The sequence below is a fragment of the Panthera leo genome, chromosome D1 (assembly GCF_018350215.1).
Source record: "Panthera leo isolate Ple1 chromosome D1, P.leo_Ple1_pat1.1, whole genome shotgun sequence".
In the NCBI taxonomy this organism is placed as follows: domain Eukaryota; kingdom Metazoa; phylum Chordata; class Mammalia; order Carnivora; family Felidae; genus Panthera; species Panthera leo.
This window is the reverse complement of record NC_056688.1, coordinates 16,367,277-16,386,112: the sequence shown is the minus strand read 5'-3', so window position 1 is coordinate 16,386,112 and position 18,836 is coordinate 16,367,277. Positions and strand designations below refer to the sequence as shown.

Here is an 18,836-nt window from a genome sequence, read left to right as displayed (position 1 = left end):
TGCGGGGCTCAGACGCAGGAACGGTGAGATCATGACCTGACCTGAAGTCGGAGGCTTAAATGACTGAGCCATCCAGGCGCCCCTGGTCTCATTTCTTGAGTGGCCTGGGCAAAGAGACCCACCAGCAAGCAGTGGCCTGTTTTAAATTCTTAGGCTCCTCTCCCTCCCACTTATTTTTGCCCTCCTTCCCTTCACATTCCTGCTACTTGGAAAGGCAGTGAGGCAAACAAGGCCTCACGCTTTAATATTTTATTAAGGAACAGGGGCACCTGGGTGGCTCAGTTCGTTAAGCGACGTCTCTTGGTTTGGGCTCAGATCATGATCTCACTGGTTCCTGAGATCCAGCCCCCACACCCCTGCTCTGCGCTGACCGAGCTGAGCCTGCTTGGGATGCTCTCTCTCTCTCTCTGTGTCCCTCTCTTTGTCCCTCCCCCAATTGTGCCACTCCCTCTCAAAATAAATAAATAAACATTAAAAAAAAAAAAGGAACAACTTAGCCATCCTCTCTCTAGGACGGGCACAAGGTGCAGGGTTATTCCCTTGCATGAGTGGATGTTTTAAAATCTGGATGGGAGATGACATTCTAAATTTAAATTTATAACAAAAAAGTTCTAAGGGGAACTTTCTTCGTGATCTCAAGAATAGGCTCTTTACACTTCTGTACTACATTTCCATTGGCTGTGTGAAAATAAACAAAGACGACCAAAGGAGAACAGGCTATTTATTCACTGCTGGCTAAGCGAGGGAGCCGGCCACCTTCGCTTAGTTTGGTGGTACTCAACGGCAGGCAGGGAAAACGGGGAGGCTTGAGGTGTGCTCTGATTGGAGGTTGTTGGCCTGAGAAGCCGGAGGCAGGCTAACCGGAAGAGGCGCTGTTCTGTGATTGGTTTGGGGAACATATTTGGCTTTCTCTGATTGGCCCCGGGTTGGAAGCAGGGGCAAAAACCGGGGAAGCTGGCAGTCAGTGACCAAGCGCTGCTCGTTCTGGGCCCGTCACTGCAGAGGCTGTGGTCTGGCTTCCCAAGCCGGTTGCTGCAGAGGTGGAGGGTCGGAGTTCTGTTGTCGCACACGGTCTGGCCATTGTCCTGTACTGTCTCTCGGCTGAGGGAGACCCAGGTTTTTCTCTTCTTTTGACCTAGGAAGCTTCCCAGCTTCAAATTTTTGTTTTAGCTGGGACAAAATAGCGCTCCCGACGCATCAGGACATGACAAGTATTTATGGGCACAAATACTGGAATAGCTTCCTAGGAGAGTCAGGCCTTGGGGAAGAATCGCCCTCCGCCTTCTGGTTCCTACTTCCACCAGAAGTGATTCCTCAGCAGCTCTCCCTTCCCCTCGGGACAGGCCGGCTCCCCCCCCCCACCCCCCCCACCCCCCACCCCCCCCCGCCGCGTCTCCCAGCCTGGCCTCCCGGGGCCAGGCAGGTCGCAGCCCCGGGCCCCCGCGCGCCCCCATCCCTCGTGCCCCTTCCGGTCCCCACTCCCGGGCGCGCGCCGACACCTCCGGGCCACTAGTTCCGCGCGTTCCTGGGTGGAGGCGCGCCCGGAGGGGCTCGGACGCGACACCCCGGTCCTGCAGCAGCCTCCGCGGCCCGCGGGGGACGTCAGGTCAGCTCTCCTGTCCCCCCAGCCGCGGCCCGGACGGCTCGTTCTCGGAACGAGTCCTTGCTCAGGAACAAGCAGCTCCTCCTCTGGTCACAACCCCAGATTTCCACTGCCAAGGGGCGAAGACAGGGTGGACTCTTCCCGGCCACCGTGTCCCCCTCATTTCTCCTCAGCTGTGGAAAAAGCCAGCCCCGCTTCCCGCTCAGAAAGGAACCCGTATTGCCCCCTCGAGTCTCCGTCATCGGGGCCCCCATCTGTGTGAGAGCACGGCCGTCCATTTTCCCCTCAGGGAGGTTCCCCGGCCCGCGTCCCTCCGGCCGCGAAGCCGGGAGGCCGCGACTCCGAGGCTGGCGCGGCGGTGGCGGAGCTCTCGCCATCTTGTCTGTAGGAGGAGCCGCGGCCGCCGCCGCCATGCGGACAGGCAGGGGGAGGGGGAGGCGAGGGGGAGGGGGGCGGCGGGCGGGCGGGGGAGGGGCAGAGCAGCCGAGTTAGCTCAGCCCGGGCGGCGACTCTGGCGGCGCCATGAGAGCGGGCAGCGGCGGAGGTAGGGCTGGGCGGCCGGAGAGCCGGCGGGCGCGGGCGGCCCTGCGGAGCGGCCCCCGGAGCGGGGCGGGGGCGGGGGCGGGGGCGGGAGGAGGAGGAGGCAGCAGCGAGGGGCCGAGTGGGGGCGGGCGGAGGTTTCCGAGGAGGAAGGAGCCGCCGCCATTTTGGGAGCTTCGAGTCAACAATAAAGGACCGAGGGTGCCGAGCGGGAGTGGCCTCGGTGGTAGGACTCGGGCCCGAGCCGCGGGGAGTGGGGTGAGGTGGTGGGGTCGAGGTCAGCGGTGCGGCCGGGGCCGCGAGAAGCCCCTCGGCTGGCGTGGGGGGCGCTCTGAGGCGGAGGCCTGAGGCCTGGCCGGGCCCCGGGGAGGAAGGCGGGCGGCGGACGGCTGCCGTGTGGGGTGGGGGCGCCTGAGAGGAGTCGAATATGGGAATGTCGTGCGCGGCGGGGTCCGGAGAGGGAGCGGGCGGAGTACTCGGAGGAGCTTTATGGAAGTCGAGGGGATGTGGGACCACAGGGGCGGCAAGGACTTAGGGGGATGGTGGAGGTTATAGGGTACGAGGCGGCCCTATAGGGGGCGGCAGGGATATGCAGTGTCGGAGGGCTCGCTTTGGAAGAGGACCCGCTGCTGTTTGGTTGGAATAAGGCCTCGTAGGTCGGTAACAAGAGACCGATTGTGGAGCCCCCGAGTCGTGGAGGAAAAGAGGGGCTTTCTGACTTTAAGGGTTTCTCTTTGGGGCCTTACGGGGGGAATCCCTATTGTTTTCTGTCCGCGGAGTTGGTTCCCTGCTCTTGTGGCGCAGATGCGATTACAGGGCCCCAACCCCTTTGTGTTGATGGTCACAGGGGGCTCACTTGAAGTGTGTGAGGATTTTTGGGGGGGGGGGGGAGGGAGGCGTACGGGGGGAGAGAGAAATTATTGCCCCACTATTACGGGGCTCAAATCACTGGCTTGTTTCTTTCCCTCGGCGCTCACCCCCTTTTCTGTTCCACGGTCCCCTCTTCCCTTCAAAATAGAACAGTCACTCCAACTTGCAGACCAAGCTTAGAGAAACTGCGCCGCATTTGCAAACAAAAGCTCTTGTCTGAGATGACGATACTGTTTGGGGTGTGAAACTGTCAATTGCTAACTACAATCTGGGAAGTGCTGTAATTAACTCGGCAAGGGGCTCCTCCCAGCTAGTCTACGTTTCGTTCGTATTTTTGAAAATGTAGAATGTAACTTGCAAGGCTAAATTGGGAAGGGGTAGGAGGATTATTTCCTTCTCTGAGACATAAAGCTGCAGTGCAGGTTTTGGTTCAAGTGAGAAGGGAGTACTAGTTACATTTTGGATCTGGGGAGATAGGAGGTTCTTACGTGCTGGAGGGACAATAATGATATCTTTTAATCTTTAGAGGCTGCCCTCTTCATCCTCTTACTGCTTTGCAAGCGAACAAGTCTTGTGTGAACTCCGTGATATTGTTGATCATAATATAAACCTGTCAATACAGGAAACTGTTTAATGCCTTGAAATGCTATTAACCACGGCCTGCATCAGGGATCAGATTCTAAGAGACTTAGAATAGACAGCTTTGTATATGTAATAATCAGGATTTGCTTGTCAGCAACTTTATTTACAATTTTTAAAAAAGACATAACCAGTTGTCTTTTAGAAAAGTTCTATTGTTTTTGAATCCTTGGTGTTTGGCCAGAAAATCAACACCAATCAATAAGCTGGTGTATTTTTGGTAAGAAATATGAAGGAGTTTAAAAAGAACCGAAGAGAGTAGTCCTTTATTTTCTGGCCTTTGTAAATTGTTTTATTTACTACATTGTAAAATAAGAGTTCGATTTGGGAAATAATTAAAAATGGCAGTTTGGCCAGTTCTTTTTTAAAACAACTATTAATTAGTACTCTGGATTTCTTGGAAAGTTTGGTTAAAGTTACTAGTGTATTTTAGTTTTTACCACATTTTTTTCAACAGGCAATTTCCTTTTTGTGTTTTTATAGATAAGTATATTTGATAACAAAGCAAATATTTCAACTTAGGATATACTTTTTGAAAAGTGTTATTGGCAATGTATGTGGCTAATAGTTTTTGAGTATTCAAATTTTATTAAGGTGGCTAAAGATTTTCTTGGCTCTTTCTCAAGCAAAAGATTGTGACATACAGACGTGTATCTCTTGACTACTTCAGCTATAGTTTTAAAGGGCAAAACGTAAGAGAAAAAAGAAAATTTATTTTTCTTCATGAAGTTCAACTTCTATGGTTGAAATTCATAAAGGCACAAATGTGGGGTTTTCTTCCTGAAAGCATAAAGTTAAGTCAAAAGCTCAATTTCAAGAATTCTCAGTTGCTGTCAGAAGTAGGGGAAAAAAATTAATACATTGTCTTGCCTTGTTCTAAGATGTGTATTGTAAATTTTACTAATTTTACAATTAGCAAAATTGTGTGATACTTCTTTGAGTTGTAATGCAATTAAGTGTAATGAATCATTGACTTTTAGAGGTGTCAGGGACTTTTAAAGAATTCATGAGGGAGGAAACTGAAGGGAAGATATTATCATTTGACAACTAATGCTAATTTAATCACAATGTCTTTTTACCTAATCATCTTTGGGTTGCTTTGAACTGACATTTTAAAATGTTTGAGATTGGTCTCATTTGGCCCGGTTTTTGAGGCAGTTAATCTTTGTGTGTCTCTCGTAGCATGGTTAGTTTTGGTCTAAGTAGATCTATATTTTTAATTCTTTAATAGAGTGATTTCCTCTAAAGGGGTTGTTTAAAAGGGAAAGTTTCTAACTTTCCTGTGTTTGCTAATTAAACTTTCTCTTTGTTTCAGATTGAAGTGAGTGAATTCAGATACATAACTCAACCTTGTTAGAGGGCTTTTTAAAAAATAAAAAGTTGATTCGGTGCATGAGAGCAAGTTACTGCTGCTTACCGTTCAGAGACTTACAGGTGCTTGCCTGCATTGCAATAAAGGACTCATATATTGAGCAAGACTTATATTTATCTCTTCGTTTTGGAGAGCCTAATAAACTGTTATTACAGTTTCTCTACTGACTTTCAAAAGTTTTGAAGTTTGAAAGAGACACCTTTGCAATTAATACAGCATGAGCACGGCCAGAACAGAGAACCCTGTTATAATGGGTCTTTCCAGTCAAAATGGTCAGCTGAGGGGCCCTGTGAAGCCCAGTGGTGGCCCCGGAGGAGGGGGCACACAGACACAGCAACAGATGAACCAGCTGAAAAATACCAACACAATCAATAATGGCACTCAGCAGCAAGCACAGAGTATGACCACCACTATTAAGTAAGTGTTAGAATAAATCAACACACTTGGGAGACCAAGGAGATTTCTTTTTGTTACTTTGTTGACTACTTTATACCTTATTTAACCATTTTGATTGCAAATAGAGGACAGATGGCTTTGTATTATGGGCAGTGGGTATTTGCAATGGCATAATGTATTTTTGTCGTAATTAATACAGGCTTGTTAAATAACAAACAGACACAGATGATATATATTAATTTTGTATACATTACTTTTTGAAACATTTCTGGCTTTCATAATTAGCTCAGATTCATCTTGTTTTTGCCAGTATGGCTTTTTCCCTAGTGTTGTAACTGTACCTTACCCTAGATGAAGTGGCAGTTAGAGCCAATTTCAAGTTTTAAATTTAAAGACTTATCCAGCCTTCTGAGTCATACTTAACTGAGAGGAAATTTATCCATAACTTTTTTTTTTTAAGATAATGTTACTTTATTTTTTTTTAAGATTATGTTACCTGTAGTTTAGTTTTGTTTTATAAGCTTTCTCGTTTTACACATATACAGTATTACAAGCTGTTATGTATCATAGGGAACTCAAGATTTTGAACTCAGGGAAATGTACATCTCTGAATAGTCCCAATTCCCTTTGTTGACTCTTAAAAACTTAGGAGCCTCATCTTACCACAGAATAATTTTTTCTTTTAAATCTGCTATTTGTCATCTAAGTGTACACTTTAAATTATTTGAATGATAACTATCACTCTAGAGATTCAGTTAATAGACTAGAGATTCAGTTAGTTCGACTCTTGACCCCACTTCATGTTTGGCTTTATTAAGATTCTAGTCGTAGAGATTGATTTACTCTTGAAATCTTCATATGATGAAACGGCTTCACTGAACCAAAGTGTATGTATTACTACAACCTAGATCTTCTGCGTACCTAAGAAGCACTTCTAAAGAAAAGTAGCCCTTGAATATCATAGAGATGGTTACTGCTATGTGATTTGCTAGTGACCTGTAGAAATTAACTTCCAATGGAATTGATTTGGTCATTGAGAGAATTGGCATCAATACATGTTGTTATTTCTTGTGCATATTTTATGATTTTTAAGGTGAATGCTTTAGTATAGAAATCAAAAATATTTTCTAAATTGTAGTTTCTCTTGACAAAATATGAATAGGTTAGCAAAATTTAGGACATCTTTAAAAAAATTTTTTTTAATGTTTATTTTTGAGAGAGAGGGCGACAGAGCATGAGTTGTGGAGGAGCAGAGAGGGAGACACAGCATCTGAAGCAGGTTCCAGGTTCTGAGCTGTCAGCACAGAGCCCGACGTGGGGCTCAAACTCACGAACTTTCGTGACCTGAGCTGAAGTCAGGCGCTTAACCAGCTGAGCCACCCAGGAGCTCCTAGGCTATTTTTAAACATAAAGCTGTGTTATTTCATTATTTTCTACCTAAATTCTGGCTTGAGACAACAGTAGATTTTGCTTTCTCTCTTTTGCTCATCCTGGGATTAATGGTTTCTTTTTAATTCTGGGTTCTTTTTTTTTTTTTTTTAATTTTTTTTTTTTAATGTTTATTTTTAAGAGAGAGAGAGAGAGCCGGGGGAGGGGAAGAGAGAGAGGGAGACACAGAATCCGAAACAGGCCCCAGGCTCTGAACTGTCAGCACAGAGCCTGACACGGAGCTCAAACTCAAGAACCACAAGTTCATGACCTGACCTGAAGTAGAAAGCTTAATCGACTGAGCCACCCAGGCGCCCCTAATGTTTGTTTTTGAGAGTGAGTGAGCAGGAGAGGGGCAGAGAGGAAGGGAGACAGAGGATCTAGAGGATCTGAAGCAGGCTCCTGTGACAATAGAGAGCCCAGTATGGGGCTCAAACTCAAGAACTATGAGATGATGACCTGAGCCGAAGTTGGATGCTTAACCAGCTAGCCACCCAGGTGCCCCTAATTCTTTGGGTTCCTTAAATCTCAGTTTGTCCTCTTTGAAGCTTTCTAGATCCCATCACTGTCTTCAGAAATCTTCTAATACTTATCTTTATCACTTATTTTCTCATTTTAAATAGTTTGGGTTTTTTCTCTCCTAGGATTATAAGTTCCATGTGGTAAGATTTTCCATTGTATTTCTGCATTTTTATTCACTTTATATATTGAATTTGACAGCGGCAAGTTAGCCTACTAGGATGTACAACTAAATTTTTTGTTCAAAAACCTTGGTGTGTTTTGTAGGCAGAGGTGAAAGACTTTGGTACCCTTGGAATTAGTAGCAAATAGTTACCTGTGTTACAGTATCTTAAATTACATGGGACCTAGCTTTAAGGAAAATGGCTCATCTTTCTAAATCAAGACTCTTGAGATGTTTTGAGGGCTCTGATTATATAAGAATTGCTATAATGAAACCAGTGAAAACTTTTGTTTATTTTATAAAGATGACACAGTGGAAAGCATTGTCTGCTTTATTGACATTTTTTTTTCCCTATTAGATGCTTTGGGTGTAATTTGAAGTTTTCACCTGAGCAAAAGGGAAATTTGTTTTACATGTTTCTCTTTCATGATTTCAAACATTCTCAGTAAAATAGATCGGGAGGTGTTCATTAACAGCTAATGCTGACTTCTTATTTTGCCAGGCACTGTGCTGAGTGCTTTATATAAATTATTTGCTATAATTATTATTTTTAATGTTTATTTTTGAGAGAGAGAGAGAGAGAGACAGAACATGAGCAGGAGAGGAGCAGAGAGAGAGAGGGAAACACAGAATCTGAAACAGCCTCTAGGCTCTGAGCTATCAGCACAGAGCCCAACGTGGGGCTTGAACTCACAAACCGTGAGGTTGTGACCTGAGCTAAAGCCGGGCGCTCAGCCAACTGAGCCACTCAGGCGCTCCATAATTCTTTTTTTTTTTTTTTTTTTTTTTGATGGTTATTTATTTTGAGAGCGCATGTAGGAGTGGGGAAGGGCAGAGAGAGAGGGAGAGAGAGAATCCCAAGCAGGCTCTGCACTGTCAGCGCAAGCCAGACACAGGGCTTGATCTGAGGAGCCGTGAGATCATGACCTGAGCTGAAATCAAGAGTCTGACACTTACCCGACTGAGCCACCCAGGCATCCCCTATTTGATGTAATTCTTAACCCACTTTATATAGGAGAGAATTAGAGGCTTAGAAAAGTAACTGCTGCAAATCACAGAAATAATAAATAGTAGAGTCAGGGCTTGACCTGGTTTGAAACCTAAAGTTTTGAAACTTTAGAGCCCTTAGTTTTAACTAGTCATCAGAAGTTAGAAACTCAGATGCTTACTTACAGGAGACTGTGCCAAATGAGAGGGTACTTACTTGTTCTGACTAAAGGAGTCTGCTGCTTGATTTAAACTCCCAGTTATTAAGCTCTTTCAAACTGTTGACATGCAGAAGTTTGGAACTAGTGTTGATGAAGCTTCCAGTTTTTTCAAGAAAAGTCAGAATGTGGACTTTTATATGAAATCTTTTAATGTTTAAATGTTGGCAACTAATTTAAATGAAAACACACTATGTACATCAAACAAAACACATGGGTTACCAGTTTTGAGAACAGTTGTACTGTATATTACACTGCTGCTCTTAAGAGGATGGATGCCCAGGGGTGCCTGGGTGGCTCAGTATATTAAGCATCTGACTCTTGATTTCGGCCCAGGTCATGATTCTGGAATCATGGAATTGAGCCCTGTGTTGGGCTTTGCGCTCAGTGTGGAGCCTGCTCAGGATTCTCTCTTTCCCTCCCTCTGTCCATCTCCCTGGCCCGGGTACTCTCTGTCCAAAAAAAGTGGGGGTGGGGGGGGGGTTAAGTGCCTTATTCCCTTCTTTTTATTTATTTATTTATTTATTTATTTTTTAGGTTTTATTCATTTAAGTAATCTCTATACCCAACTTGGGGCTCAGACTTATGACCCTGAGATCAAAGAGTCACATGTCCTTCTAACTGAGCCACCCACGGTGCCCCTGCCTGTTCCCTTCTATTTTTGATTTTTTTAAAATCCTCCCTAGATTGTTGTTCTTTTGTAAGAAGAGCGGTTTTTCTAAAGCTGTTTATGTCTGTTAACCGTATTCTGAAGTAAATAGCAATACATTAAACTTACTGTATTATAATTATGGTGAATCATCTTTGTATTATTAGAAGAGTGATGCTGTGGGGGCGCCTGGGTGGCTCAGTCAGTTGAGTGTCCGACTTCGCCTCAGGTGATGATCTCCCAGTTCGTGAGTTCGAGCCCCACGTTGGGCTCTGTGCTGACAGCTCAGAGCCTGGAGCCTGCTTCAGATTCTGTGTCTCCCTCCCTCTGCCCCTTCCCCGCTCATGCTCTGTCTCTCAAAAATGAATAAACGTTAAAAAAAAAAAAATTAAAAAAGAAAAGAGTGATCCTGTGAATTCTCATGCTTCAATTTTACTGTATTCTCTGTAGACCTGGTGATGACTGGAAAAAGACTTTAAAACTCCCTCCAAAGGATCTAAGAATCAAAACTTCGGTAAGTTGGTTGTAAAATTCAAGTGGAAAAGTGGTGTGGAAACTCTAAAAATGAGGTAGTTACTTAACAATAGGCATTGTGTATTTACTCTGAAATAGGTTGAAATGGTTGAAATTATATAGATTATATATGATGAATTGCCGAAATTTTTCACTGTTTGGAGGAATTCTATTAATACGGTAATGTGTGTCTGTATATTAAATACTGTGTTTACACGTGTGTATTTTATCTAACTTACAGAGTACTTTCAGGATTTGCAAGGCATTTTCTCAAAATTCTCTTTTGCTCCCACCGACATAGTAAGATTCAGGTTAGGTATTAACCCTGTTTAGTGGATGAGAAAAGGAAGGTTGAAAGGTTAGTTCTCTTAGCACAGTGTTCCCAGCTAGGGGTGATTTTTGTCCCTTAGGGGTCATTTAGCAGTAGCTAGAGACATTTTTGGTTAACTCAGCTGGTTAAACTCAACTGGGGGGATGCTACAGGACATCCCCTTACAACAGAGAATTTTCTGGCCCAAATGTCAATAGTGCTAAGTGTGAGAAACCTTTATTTAGGATAGGATATTTGTAGGCAGTGAGTGGGAGTTAGGGTTTGACTTCACATCTTGTGATTTGTAAAAATAACGGTATTCTACCAGTCCTCAGAAGAATATGACCGTAGGGTGGCCTTTCCCCAAAACAATTTATTTTATTCTTTAAATGGTTATGTCTTTATTTTGAGAGAGAGAGAGAGAGAGAGAGAGAGAGAGAGAGAGAGAGAGAAAATCCCAAGCAGGCTCTGCGCTGTCAGTGCTGAGCCCGACAAAGGGGCTGAATTCATGAACCTGTGAGATCATGACTTGAGCTGAAATCAAGAGTCAGCTGCTTAACCCACTGAGCTATCCAGGCACCACTCACCAAAACAATTTTCATTTTATTTTATTCTTTAAATTTAATGTTTATTCTTGAGAGAGAGAGACAGAGCATGAGTTGGGGGGTGGGGGTGCAGAGAGAGAGGAGGACACAGAATCTGAAGCAGGCTCCAGGCTCTGAGCTGTCTGCACAGGGTGTGACATGGGGCTAGAGGAACCGTGAGATCATGACCTGAGCCAAAGTCAGCCGCTTAACCAACTGAGCCACCCAGGCATCCCCACCCCAAAACAATTTTTAAATGATTTGTGTGTATGTTAAAGAGTAGTTATTTATTCTTTAGGAATTATTCTTTAGGAATACTTGAAATATAGATCGAGACAAGCAATTTGCATATATTTATATTTTAAATGGGGTAGATAAAAAATTAGTCCCTGAAACAAATTTTCTTAAGCATACTAGCTACCTAAGGAACACAGTTGTACTTTATTATTTTGTTGTTGTTTTATTTCTTTTGTTTGCCTGAGTAGGATGTGACCTCCACAAAAGGAAATGAGTTTGAAGATTACTGTTTGAAACGGGAGTTACTGATGGGAATTTTTGAAATGGGCTGGGAAAAGCCATCTCCTATTCAGGTATGTTTCTGGTTTTTATCCATATAAAATATTGTGAGTTAAGCAATCCATACTTTTTGATATGTGTGGGTGATACAGTTAACCAACACTTTTGTGTGTGTGTACACATAGGCACTTTTTCTGAACATTTGAAGGATAAGTCACAAAATCATGGCCCATTGCCTCTAAATATTTCAGTGTATATTTCCTGAGAATAGGACTTTTTTTTTTTTTAAATAAGCTCTGTGCCCAGCGTGCAGCTTAAACTCACAACCCTGAGGTGAAGAGTAACCTGTTTACCAACTGTGCCAGCCAGGCGCCCCTAGGTGCCTGTGAGTAACCGTAGTGTACTTACCTTTGGTCAGTTTAATACAGTATTTTTATCTCATCTGTCATTTGTATTCTGATTTTTAATTGACTCCAGAATATCCTTTATAGGACTTATTTTTCTTTTCTGTACAGGATGCATCCTAGGATCAGGTATATCATATTATGAAACTGTATTACATAGAGTTAGTTACATTTCTTTAACGTTTTACAGTTGCGAGCATTTCCCTAGTCTTTTTTTTTTTTTTTTTTTTTTTTTTTAACGTATAACATTCCTCATTTTGGGTTTGTCTCCTGTCTGTATGTGATGAGACTCAAGCTATGCATTCTTAGCCAGGATACTGTAGAAGTCATGTTGTAGCCTTCTCAAGCTGCCTCATTGGGAGGTATATACAGTGTCCGTCTGTTTCTCAATGGTGAATTTAATTTTGGTTACCCTCTCAAGGTGGTGCCTGATTTTTTTTTTTAAGTTTTTATTTTGAGAGAGAGAGTGTGTGCACATGCGTGAGGAGGGAAGGGACACAGAGAAGAGAGAGAGAATCCCAAGCAGGCTCCATGCTGTGAGTGTGGAGCCCAATACAGGGCTCAATCTCACTGTGAGATCATGACCTGAGCTGAAATCAAGTTGGACGCTTAACTGACTGAGCCACCCAGGCACCCCTAATTAACTGTTTTTTTCCCCCCTTCCCTTAAAACTAATAAGCAGTCTATGGGGAGCCTTTAAGACCATGCAGGTATCTTACTCTTCCATCAGAATTTCCCCTTAGTCTTAGTATCCATTGTTGATTCTTGCATACTTTAATCTTTACTCTGGTGGGTAATGATGGATTTCCAGTGGTCGTGCTCCTTGCATGTTTGGCCTTGTGAAGAAGAGCCTTCCCATATCTTCTCATGTAGCTATATGTTATCAGTGTGGACGCATGAATTTTTTTTCCCCTGGTGGTATTTTTGTGGCCAAATTGTCCCATATTTGGCTATGGTGAGCTCCTTCAAGCTGGTTTCTGTGTTTTTGTAATATCCCCCCACTCCCTCCCCCCCTGCTTTTTTTCTGATAGACTATCTTTTGGAGCAATTTTAAGTTCATAGCAATTGAGCAGAAAAGGTATTTCCCATAAACCCTGGTCCCTACTCATGCATAACCTCTCATTTTCAACATCCCTCACATGAGTGATATATTTATTATAACTAAGGAACCTCTCTTAACCTTACCTAAAGTTTGTAGTGTGTTTATAGTATGCATTAGTGTTCACTCTTGGTGGTGTACTTTGTATAGTATGCTGTACAAATGTATGCTGACATGTACCCATCATTGTAGTATCACACGTAGTAGTTTTACTGCCCTAAAAATCCTCTGTGCTCTGCCTGTCCCCTCCTCACTATCCCCTCTTTTTCCTTGAGTACTTCCTTTTTGGTATATCATGGTGTCAAGCTTATCTGCACCTCTGCTATCCCAGCCTTGGAATCAGTCATTTCTCCAGGGAACCCTCATTGTCTTGGGACAGCAGTATTAGAGACTTACATCTGAGTACTGAGTGCACCGTTTGCTCCTTGGCTCTTTAGGTGGAAATGTGTATGTGCACACACATACATGTAGGCCTAAACATGCATGTTAATTGACAGTGTTGGTTCCGGGCTGTAGTAAGGACAAACCCTGTGACAATGAGCACTTTTTCATTGAGCAAACATGTACTGAGTGACCCAGAAAATGTTAGACACTGGAGATACTGTGATGAACAAGACAGATAGGGTTCCTGCCCTCACAGCCAGGTGGATGAGACTACTAACTGTACAGATAATTTCAGTGTGCTGTGATGAGCCCTCTTCTAGTTGAAATTGTGTATATGTGTAGCCATTAAAAGAAGATGGAATGACCTGGAAGAAGTGATCCATATTCTAAGCCAGAGACACTGGGATAGCGATTGCCTAGAGATTCTAAACTTTGTGTGCCTTTGTGGACGAACTAAAGAGGTTTATTATGGTTGGAGAAAGTATCAAGATAAAGTTATGTATCATCAGACAATTTGAGTACATACATTAAAAATACTGCGGAATTTATTTTTATATAATGTAGTTCATGTTAATCCATTTTATCTACAGGGATGAAAGTTTTATGAGTCTTCTGTTACAGGGACTGTATCATTCAACTTTGTATCTCCAGTATTCAGGTGCATGGCAGGAAATGGGCCTTCTGATACTCAGTAGTATTTATTTAGAATGTTGTGAAATTACGGTTGACATGTCCACATGCAACCTTGGTCTGTAGAACTATTGAACAGCACTAGCTTTGCAGTCAGACTGTCCAGGTTGAATTCCCGACTCCCCTCCTTTCTAAGTTGATTATTTGAGGTATCTCTCTAATCATCAGTTTCCTGGCCTGTAAAATTGATATAACAGTATATATGATATATATTATAGAGTTGTTGTGAAGGTTAAGTGAGGTCATTCATGTTAGTATGCTTGGTATAGTGCCTCATAGATGTTGAATGCTCTATAATTGGTATGGGTTGTTATTCCATAGACTTGTTTTATGAACAAAGGAAATGGGGGGAGGCAGGAAGGAATAAATGCCCCTGCCTTCCTCAAAAAGAAAAAAAAAAAGACAGTGGTTCATTTAGGAGACTGAATTCTTTTTTTTTTTTTTTTTTTTAATTTTTTTTTTCAACGTTTTTTTATTTATTTTTGGGACAGAGAGAGACAGAGCATGAACGGGGGAGGGGCAGAGAGAGAGGGAGACACCGAATCGGAAACAGGCTCCAGGCTCCGAGCCATCAGCCCAGAGCCTGACGCGGGGCTCGAACTCACAGACCGCGAGATCGTGACCTGGCTGAAGTCGGACGCTTAACCGACTGCGCCACCCAGGCGCCCCATAGGAGACTAAATTCTTAATGGAGCCTTGCTGGCTCCTGTTTCCCACCTAATGCAGGGCTTGATCTCACAAACCGTGAGATCATGACCTGAGCGGAAATCAAGAGTTGGATACTAAACCAACTGAGCCACCGAGGCACCCCTAAAATTGACATTGTTGTTCGCGTCTGAGTATTAATATAACATAGAGATAGTTATCTCTCTAGCCACTTAACTAGTCTCACATCTAGCTTTCTCTGTAAAATAAAAATAAGTAATCTTCCTCACAGGGTTTTTGTGAGAATCAAATGCAATTTTTAAACAAAATATATATTTTTTAATGTTTATTTATTTTGGGGAGATAGAGTTGGGGAGGGGTATAGGGAGAGGTAGACACAGAATCTGAAGCAGGCTCCAGGCTCTGAGCTGTCAGCACAGAGCCCCACGTGGGACTCGAACCCACAAAGCATGGGATCATGACCTGGGCCGAAGTAAGACACTCAACTAACTAAGCCACCCAGGTACCCCTGTAAACAAACTATTTTGACATAGCAAAGCAGTGTACAGATATAAAGTATTATTTTAGATACCTGGGACCACCATTCCCATTGTCTTTTTCTTCACTATTGTTTTGCCTGAGAATCTGTGGAAAATACAAGATGGTCCTTAGAATTAATTCAGTTTAACAAACCATAAATATTAAGATTTTGAAACAAAGAAATTCAGAAACCCTCTAGTAAAATCTAACCTCGTGACTGGATGTCTTCTATTCATTCTGTTCTTACCTACTTTTCTCTCCTTGTTTTCCAGTTGTTTTTAAGGTGTTCTATAACACTTAGTTTTACAATGTTGTCCAGACATTTTTTCCCCAAATACAAAAGCCTTTTGGATCAGATGGGTGTCATCTGCATTTGAATCTTTTTTTAAGAGATGGTGACTTTGTTGGCTGTAAGATTATTGGACAGTGAAGCACTTAAAATTATATCCTCAAAAAAGATTGTACCCTGACAGTCTGGAACCATATATACTACAGATTGCTTCCACACATCTTTCTTTGGTGCAACCATCTGTGACTCTAGTTCTAGTTCTGAATGCTATCCCCCAGAGCTAGCATAACTATGCCTTTCTAAAGGCATAGCTTTATAGGAGCCCAGACTTCTTTGGAAGGCCTAAGAATCTACTGTTTTATTCTGCTTAGCATCGCGAAGCCTTACAGAGTCAACTCTTGAACAACAAGGGTTTGAACTGCATGGATCCACTTATACACAGATTTTTTTTCAGTATTGTAAATGTGTTTTCCTTAGAACTTCCTTAGTATTTTCTCTAGCTTACTTTATTTATTTACATATAACATACAAAATGTGTTAATTGTTTACCTTACCAATATCAGCTTCCAGTCAACGGTAGGCTGTTTGTAGTTGTAGAGGAGTCAAAAGTTATTTATACATGGATTTTTGAGTCTGCCGCGATGCAGAGGGGTGGAACGGGAGGGAGGATAACAGTGCCTGTAATTCCCTCGTTCAAGGGTCAACTATTTACTTCGAGATGGTTGAAAATGACAGCTCTTACTGCTTCCAGACCCTACGTACAACCTTTGAAGACTTTTTAGATAATGACGAAATGGCAAGTAGTCCATTATTGAGGGAAACATGGAAGTTCCTTGTTGTTGGCAACAAAATTTCTCAACTCTTTTGAGAAATTATTTTGTCAACCAGGTCTAATAAAAATTGATAGTTTATTGTTGATAGCTAGGAATTATAGCATCCTTAATCCTTTGCAAATCATTCCTTTTGCTAATGTAGATTTCTTATGACTCTAGGAATTGTTTTCCTAACTTTGCAGAAAAGTGTTTAAAAGTATTTCCTCATTGGTTACTGTGGCAAAATTGGAGTGTGTTCCTAAGTTAGAGATATTTTTGAAATTATTATCTTCCATATCTTTTTTTTTGGGTAGCACTAGATACCTATGAGAACCATTGCCATACCACCTATGTCTATGACCATACCACCCTGAACATGCCTGATCTCATCTGATTTCAGAAGCTAAGCAGGTTTGGGCCTGGTTAGTACTTGGATGGGAGAACCATTGCCATCTTCTCCACCATAGTCATAGTATCTTTTCCCCTGAGATTAATATTGTTACGGCTCCCTAGCACTAGGAGGTATAAAGAAGCAGCTACTCCAAAAGCAGCTAATTGGGCAATTTTCAGTTTTTTTAGGTAAGACACTTTTGTCAAATGCCTCTCAGTATTAGGAAATTGGAAAGTATACTGTGCTTTGGTTGTAGGCAACAGAAACCAGCTTGGGCTAACTTAAGCAAAGGGAAATTTCTTGAAAGAGTATCAGAGGAGTTCACAAGAGTGAGAAAAATCTGGAGAAACACACTTGGAATAGACCAAGAACTGAGGCAGCTGTGAAGGGCTTAGAAAGCTACAAATTGTTATAGGATGTACTTTAACAATTTAAATTCTAAGAAGGGAGCATGGAGCTGGCCTGGCTTCAGTTGAGGTCTCCTCTTTGGCTAGAGTGTCCGGTGGGGAGATGCAGTTCCTCAGATGGAAGTTAGGGTGCTACTGGGAAAGGGAAAATGAATCCTAGGGTAACCAAAACACAATGAATACTTAGTGGATAAGTCCCTAGACCTTACAGTGGAACATGGACTTGGGGAGATAAGGTGGCAAAATCAGACCTCAGATTGTAGGGTTGTCATGGGTTTTTTGATAACTTGATTGAGATACAAATCCCATATCACAGAATTCACACATTTAAAGCATATAATTCAGTGGGTTAGTATATTCACAGTTGTGCAACTGTTACTACAATCAATTTTAGAAAATTTTCATCACCTCAAAAAGAAGCTGCTTTAGCAGTCTCCCTTCATTTTCCCCTAGCCCTAACCAGCCACTAATCTTAGTGTCTCCATGGATTTGCCTGTTCCCTACATTTCATCTAGATGGAATCCTAGCATATATGGTTTTTTGTGAGTGGCTTCTTTGACTTAGCATTTTTTAGGGTTCATCCATGTTGTAACATTTATCAGTCCTTGCCTTTGTATTGCTGAATAATAATTCTGTTGTATGGCTATACTACATTCGGTTTATCAGTCGACAGGGTTTTTTTCTGCTGTTAGCTATTTTGAATAATGCTACTGTGAACATTCGTGGACACGTTTTTGTGTGGAGAGGTTTTCATTATAAAACAAAGTACCTAACTTGAAAGGATATAAATAATATAAAGTATCTGAGTGCCGGGCACACAGTAAGTTTTTAAAGTTTTTTGTTTCGTTCCTTCTTTCTTTTCTCCCTGGTAGCTCCCATGATTTCCTCTTGGGTTTCAAAGCTGTCTGAACCTGACTTGAATTCTCTTTCTTCATATTACCTAATCTTCCTAGGAAACAGTGGTGAGACGGTGTGGATGTATTGAATTCCCTGCTTGCTAATCATAATGGTTACCATATGGGGCATATATATCTGTATCTTAAAGACTAGTTTACTTGGTTTAAAAAACAAAAAAACTTTAAACAGTTCCTGTAGACTATAAGCCCTTATCAGGGAGTGCAGGGGAACAGAAGTCTGTGCCTTAATCCAAGTTAAAAGGTGAACCCAAAATGGGAATTAGGATACCCCTAAGCTAATGCTGACCTGCGTCACTTTATTAAAAGTTTTATTCTTTTAAAGAACCTGACTCCAGGGCTGCTTGGGTGGCTTGGGTCAGTTAAGTGTCCAACTCTTGATCTCAGCTCAGGTCTTGATCTTAGGGTCGTGAATTCAAGCTCCGTGTTGGGCTCAGGGCTGGGTGTGAAGCCTGCTTAAACAAATAAAATAATAAAGAAAAATAAAGAACCTGACTCAGGATGTCACTGGGAGACCCTTTTATCCTGCTCTAGAACTGAGTAGTGTGCACGTAGCCTATTTAAAAACTGTAGAAGATAGGGCACCTCACTGGCTCAGTTGGAGAGCATGCATCTCTTGATTTCAGGGTTGTGAGTTCGAGCCCCATATTGGGGGTAGAGGTTACTTAAATAAATAAATTAAACAAACAAACAAACAAATAAATAAATAAAATGAACCGTGGAGGTAATAGGCCTTCAGAGCAACTGAAGATTAACAGAGTTGACTCAAAGTAGGAGGAGATTAAGACCAAAGAGTCAAAGCCAAGGATTTTTCTTTGACCTGCTTTACTGTGATAAGCAGAGTGCTTAATGCTGATTGTAGGAAGAGAGGGTAACAGAGTATTGTCATTGGACCATTTTTTACGTTGTTTTGGCAGCTATGTTTCTTTTTCTGATAATATGGAACCCATCTGA

The 18,836-nt window shown here is 42.5% G+C and overlaps 1 protein-coding gene across 4 annotated transcripts in view; it reads left to right on the top strand.

The window, feature by feature from the left end:
- Positions 1 to 1,583: 1,583 nt before the first annotated feature.
- The window catches only part of DDX6 (DEAD-box helicase 6), a 36,251-nt gene continuing 18,998 nt past the window's right edge, over positions 1,584 to 18,836 (top strand). For 2 of the 4 annotated variants that reach the window (XM_042904083.1, XM_042904085.1), the window contains exons 1-4: positions 2,281 to 2,369; positions 4,968 to 5,441; positions 9,835 to 9,898; positions 11,277 to 11,381. In XM_042904083.1, the coding sequence (XP_042760017.1) occupies positions 5,242 to 5,441; positions 9,835 to 9,898; positions 11,277 to 11,381 (369 nt within the window). In that variant the 5' untranslated portion in view covers positions 2,281 to 2,369; positions 4,968 to 5,241. Of the gene's footprint in view, positions 1,607 to 2,076; positions 2,148 to 2,280; positions 2,370 to 4,967; positions 5,442 to 9,834; positions 9,899 to 11,276; positions 11,382 to 18,836 lie in introns of those variants that run through there. The other 2 variants (XM_042904087.1, XM_042904086.1) reach the window with 2 other exon arrangements.